General features: G+C 52.0%; 1 protein-coding gene across 1 annotated transcript; it reads left to right on the top strand.

Moving 5' to 3' along the window:
- The first annotated feature begins 552 nt into the window (after positions 1-552).
- LOC147733616 (uncharacterized) lies at positions 553-5541 on the top strand. Its single transcript, XM_086957053.1, has 3 exons — positions 553-977; positions 1253-1716; positions 5329-5541. The coding sequence occupies exons 1-3, from the start codon at positions 557-559 to the stop codon at positions 5539-5541; spliced, it is 1098 nt and encodes a 365-aa protein (XP_086813179.1). The 5' UTR covers positions 553-556.
- Positions 5542-5909: the final 368 nt, after the last annotated feature.

Here is a 5909-nt window from a genome sequence, read left to right as displayed (position 1 = left end):
TTCAAAATACCGAGGCGGGCCGAATCGGTATTCTGAAATCGGAAAACGAGATGTAGGAAAAAAATACCGATTGAAAACCGATTCGGTCGGCATCGGTAATGAGATTCGGTACGTTCCGATTCAGCTCGGTCCGAATCGGAAATTACCGAATCGGCCAACAACGAATCGGAAAACACCGAATCGGCTACCACCGAATCGGATATTTCCGATTCGGCGAATACCGATTCGGTAAAAGCCGATTCGGTAAAAACCGAATCGGCAATCATAGACCCATGGCGAAAAAGCCCATAGGAATGCATTGCATGAACCGATTCGGCTTTTACCGATTCGGATAATACCGATTCGGATTTTACCGAATCGGTAAAAGCCGACTCGGCAATAGGCGATTCAGCCAATGAGGTGGCTCCCCCTCCCCCACCCAAACAGGGAGTGGCAACCCTGGCAGGTGCAGCCAATTAAGAAGTTTCTAGAAGTTTCTGGAAAGCCTGCCTGAGCCCAACACACAGTTAGCAGCAGTGGGAGAAGGAGGTTGCAGACTGAGCAGGAGCAGGAGAAAATGGCAGATCAGGCAGGAAGCCAGAAGTCCTCCCAAAAGAGGAAGCCCAAATTCACCACCACAGAACTTCAGGTGCTGGTTGAGGAGGTGGTGAGGGTGCACCGCCAGCTCTTTGGCAAGCTGTCCCTCAACGTGCCAGACAGCACCAAGAGGAGATTGTGGGCCGACATCGCCCAGAAGGTCAATGCTGCTGGAGTCACCCCCAGGTCCATTGAGGAACTTAAGAAAAGGTTTTATGACCTCCGCAGCCTCACGAAGAGGAAGCTGGCCGACCTCCAAAGGCAGGCTGGACACACCGGAGGAGGCAAGAACCCGGCGCCACCCCTCACCGAGCTGGAGGAAATTGTCTCCAGCACCATCGAGAGGGAGAGCATCGTAGGGATCGGGACCCTGGACAGCACTGCGATGGCCACAGCTACAGGTAAGAAGCATGCGCATCATGACACACCCTACCAGACACCTCCCCATTAGACACAATGCATAGGCAAACACCAGCACTGTACTGTCACCAACATACAAGAGACAAGCATCATGGTACATGTAGTCAGCAGAAGTTAGCCAAATATGTCAGTGCAGAATCACAAGACAGGAAACAGTGTGACACGGTGTAAGGAGATGCAAGGACATGTGGAATGCCATAATTGTACTGACTGTAATACATCGGCACTCAGTTTACAAATGCTTCTTTGTACCTAGGGGCACCATCAGGCAGCACCACTGTGGCAGCAGAGGGAGCTTCGACTTCAAATACTGCAGTGGCAGGGCCGAGCACCAGCCAGCCTGGCCAGGAGGAGGAGGATGAGGATGAGGAAGGAGACACCCCAGGGCTTGGAATGGAGGGAGTCCTGGTGATTGATTTCCAGGCAGTGCACTCCCCAGTACTGCCCAGCTCACCCCCCTTGCAATTTTCACCATACAACTCCCCTACAAGGCAGACCATTCCGCCGACAACAGCTCCTGCCACAACCGTGGCCTTGCCACCCGTCCAACCTGTCGTGGGAGCAGGGGCTCCGGGACCGGCCAGCACCACACCACCACCAGTGGCACCCCAGCCCACTCAGCAGGCCGGAGGCAGCAGTGCCAGACGCCGTGCCACCACCACCACCACTGCTGCACCAGCACGGGAGGGCAGTGTGTTCCTGGGCCTGAAGGGCCAGATGGTAAAAATCCAGCGCCAACAGGCCAAATCCACCATGGCCTGCCAACGCCAGCTCCTGCAGCACAACCTGCAGATGGGGGAGTTGGTGAAGGGGTTCCAGGCTGTTGTGGACAGCAACAAGGAGGTGGCAGCAGGGTTGGGCAGGCTGACCACTGCCATCACCCACTCCTCTGCCAGGCAGGAGGAGCATGAGGTTGCGCGCAGGAGGGATGCCCGGGTGCTCAACCGGGCCATGGCCCGCCTTGCAGCGGCGACCGCACAGCTGTGCCATCGCAGCTCAAATCAGGAATCGGCACTCAGTCAGCATACAGCTGAGCTGACTAGGGGGATGGCCAGGATCACCACGGCCATGGAGGCCATGTTAATATCAAACGCCGCCTCCAATCCTGCCCTGGACCTGGGTGATGCTGGAGACAGCAGCAGCCGCAGCAGCCCGGCCAGCGCTGCTTCAGAGCCAAGGAGGAGCACCAGGCGATCCGCTGATGCTGCTGGCCATTCGGAGGGGGCCGAGGGACACCCCAGTGGGTCTGGAAAGCGGGCCAAAAAATAGGCTGGCAAGGGGGGATGAGCAAACCAGAACCCTGGACTTTATTTTCGTTAACAATCTCCATTATTTGATGCACATCAGTGCTGTAACTGTGGTGCATCATTATTAAAACTTTTTTTTTCCAAGCAACATTTAGCTGTCTTTGCATCTGTACTCAGTCAGAAATAGTTCTCAGTGATCTCCTCACGTCTGTATCTGCCATCACATGGCGTACACACCCCAGCTGGCTGTGTCAGTGGCACAGCTTCGTCGTCGTCATAGTCCTCGTAGTCAGACAACTCCACCTCAGTGCCCTTCTTGACCGCAAGGTTGTGTAACATTGCACATACAGCTATGATCTTGCAGCAGGTGATGGGGGTATACTGCCTTGCACCTCCACTCTTGTGCAGGCATCTGAATCTACTTTTCCAGATGCCAAAGGTCCGTTCAACAACATTCCTGGTGCGTATGTGGGCCCGGTTATACCTCCTTTGGCTGGGTGTGGAGGGGTTGAGGTAGGGGGTGAGTATGAATGAGCGGAGGGCATATGCACTGTCGCCTGGAAGAGAAAGGGGTCACATTAGACACATGCATACATGTATTACACCTACCTACTATGTGTTATGGGGGTCTGATGATGTGGCTCACCTAGGAGGTATCCTTCTCCAAAATCGCCAGCCATCAGCCGTGCATATATGCCGCTCTGTTGGAATATATATGAGTCATGGGTACTTCCTGGAAATTTTGCTACCAGGTCTGTGATGGTGCACTTGGCATTGCAGATCACCTGCACGTTGATGGTGTGTGTAGATTTCCGATTGCGGTATATGTATTCGGTGTCCGCTGGTGGGCAAATCGGAATATGCGTGCCATCTATGCAACCGATGACTTGGGGAAAGTGTGCCATCTGGTAGAAGTCCGCTTTGGTTTGTAGCAGTTCTGCGTGGGTTGCAGGGAATGAGATGTATTGGTCCATCCTGTCTATCATGGCGTCAAGGAATATGTGGAAGAACCTTGACAGGCTGCTCTGGCTCACCTCTCCTGCTGCTGCTACTCCACTTTGATAGCTGCCAGACGCTACCAGGTGTAGGCTGCATAGCACCTGGACGTGCGCAGGGATGGCGTGTGCCCTTGGGGTGTGGTGGTCCAAGTATGGCTTAAGGTCCCTGATGAGCTCAAGTATGGTGTCAGAGTCCAGCCTGTATCTCTGTAGGATCTCAGCCTCAGTGAGCATGAACAGGGTTATCCTCTGTCTGTAGACCTGTTCATTTCTTAGCCATTCCCTCTGTCCTTCCTGCTGTAGCCGTAGCCGCCTCGCAATGACATAGAAAGCTGCCATCCTGCAAGTTGCAATGCATTTTGGGACTGTTTATATGGGTTGGAGTTGGTTACCACCTGATTGCAATCCATGGTAAATACAGAGTGAATTCTACCGATTTTGAGCCGATTTCGGTGTTTCTGTGCCTCCCTACATCTCCCCAACTGTCGGAATCGGGGAATTTCCCGATCGGAGATTCATACGAATCGGCATGTTTTCCGATTCGGATCATGTCCGAATCGGTATTTTTTCCGATTCGGTACATGGACCGAATCGGTGATTTTCCGATTCGGTGTCACTAACGAATCGGTAGTAGGACCGAATCGGTGGATTTCCGATTCGGTGTCACTAACGAATCGGTAGTAGGACCGAATCGGTGATTTTCCGAATCAGTGTCACTAACGAATCGGTAGTAGGACCGAATCGGTGATTTTCCGATTCGGTGTCACTAACGAATCGGTACATGGACCGATTCGGTCTTTGTAACCGAATCGGTGTTTTTCAGATTCGTTACATATCCGATTTTCGGTATGTACGTATCGGATTCTTTCACATTCGGTACACATTCCGAATCGGTTTTCTATCCGATTCGTTCTGTTTTTGGGTCCCTACATCTCGATGGCTGTTTACCGATCGGTAAGGGCCAAAAATCGGTATTTTCGGCCGATACCGATCGGTAAAGCCCTACCTACATCGGGCCCTAGGTCCCTGCTAATCTGGTTCCTAGTTCCAAATCTCTTTCCCCAAACACTGTATCATGATTGACACCACTTCAACCTCCCCTGTAATTCACTAGTAAGTGGTACCCATGGTACCTAGGGCATGGGTATTAAAGAGGGTCCACTTGGGCTACAGCGCCGGTTGTGACACCCCAGGGACCCGTCACCAAGGCTGTGCACTCTGCCATTGAAGGCTGCGTGTCTTGGTGCAGAGAAATCCAAAGAATTGCCGTGGCACACAGCCCTGTGTGCCATGCCACCCATACACTGCATAAAATATAGTTAAGTCACCCCTACTGCTCGTTAGCCCAAAGGGAGGATGTACTACATCCTACATGAGGGCATTTCAGCATGAGCAAATATACCATTACAATGTTCAGTGTATTCTGAGTAGTAAGCACACAGGGAAGGCATAACGAGTATATGGGCTGAATACTTGTAAATATGAGTTTACAAGCTCCATGATGCCTCACTGATTTCTAAGATGTTTGGTACAAAACATCTAATCTTAATACAGTCTCACTGATGCCAGTGGTGGATTTTTAATCAATTCACCCAGGAGACCCTGTGGTCTCTGACTTGTCTTCACCAGCCTACCACCACAAGTCATGTTTCTGACCTCTTGGGGTGCAGCTAGCACTTTCAGAGGACAGAGACAAAGCCTGCTCAGGGTGGAGGTGCTACACACCTCCTCCAGGACAGGATGGCCTTCTTGGGTGGGAAGCTTCAAAGGAGATGCTGCCTTTGAAATCCAACCCAGGAATCTACAGATAGGGGGGAAGCCAAGCCCCGTTTCCTGCTCCACTTTTGGTGGGAGAAAAAGTGAGAAAATTAGTTAGATGAGAAGGAAGGGCCCCACTAAGCCTGCACCACCCTTAGGGCGGGGCTGGCGAGGTTAACCCCTCTCCTGAAATTCCACCATCTTGGGATGGTGGAAAACAAACTATCAGGGCTTAATACAGGAAGTGGTCACTAAAAGGTGTAGATACCCTAAAGGTAAGTAGCCCATTGGCTACTACCTGCCTCCCCTTGTAACACCCCTAAATTCAGTATTTACGTGGCACCCGGGATCTGAAATTCAGAATTGATGAACAAGGGGAGACCAGGACAAATAAAACCCACAGCAAGAGAACTGAAGCCCTGCAGAAGAAAAAGGCACACATTCCTTCCTACTGCACCAAGGACTCAATAATCACTGCCTGCTGTGTCACCAGAAACCTAAAGGGACTACAGGAACCCCAGAGCACCTTCGGCCTTCAATAAATCACCAAGAAACTCCCTTGGAGAGTAAGTATCACTCCCCTGCTCCCCCACAGGCTTGTGAAGTCATGTTCATTTACTTTCTACTCCCCAATGACCTCGATGCAGCACCAAAGCAAGGAAAGGTACAATGGCTCCAGATGGTGAGATCTGCCTATCCACCAAGTTTGGAGGCACCGGGACCTACCGGAGGTGCAGTGTACCAATACCCAGGGTACAGGATCCCCCGTGACACACACGCAGAAGAAGAGTGCACATTGGACTCCCAAAGCACCAGAAGCACGCACCTATTGAGGGACATCAAGACGCCCCAGACCCACTTTCTGAGTGGCGGAGCTGTCCCGAGATTGCCTCTCCATGTTGCCTGCTCC

The sequence above is a fragment of the Lissotriton vulgaris genome, chromosome 2_1, assembly GCF_964263255.1.
Source record: "Lissotriton vulgaris chromosome 2_1, aLisVul1.2, whole genome shotgun sequence".
NCBI classification, from domain to species: Eukaryota; Metazoa; Chordata; class Amphibia; order Caudata; family Salamandridae; genus Lissotriton; species Lissotriton vulgaris.
Note: the sequence above shows the minus strand (reverse complement) of the source record. Positions and strands in the feature narration are given on the sequence as shown.

Excerpts from the sequence above, each read along its gene's own strand:
- LOC147733616 (XM_086957053.1), top strand. The coding sequence starts at position 557 with ATGGCAGATCAGGCAGGAAGCCAGAAGTCCTCCCAAAAGAGGAAGCCC. Across the intron at positions 978-1,252 it reads TGCGATGGCCACAGCTACAG|GGGCACCATCAGGCAGCACC; the intron begins GTAAGAAGCATG and ends CTTTGTACCTAG. Across the intron at positions 1,717-5,328 it reads TGGGCCTGAAGGGCCAGATG|TATTTACGTGGCACCCGGGA; the intron begins GTAAAAATCCAG and ends CCCTAAATTCAG.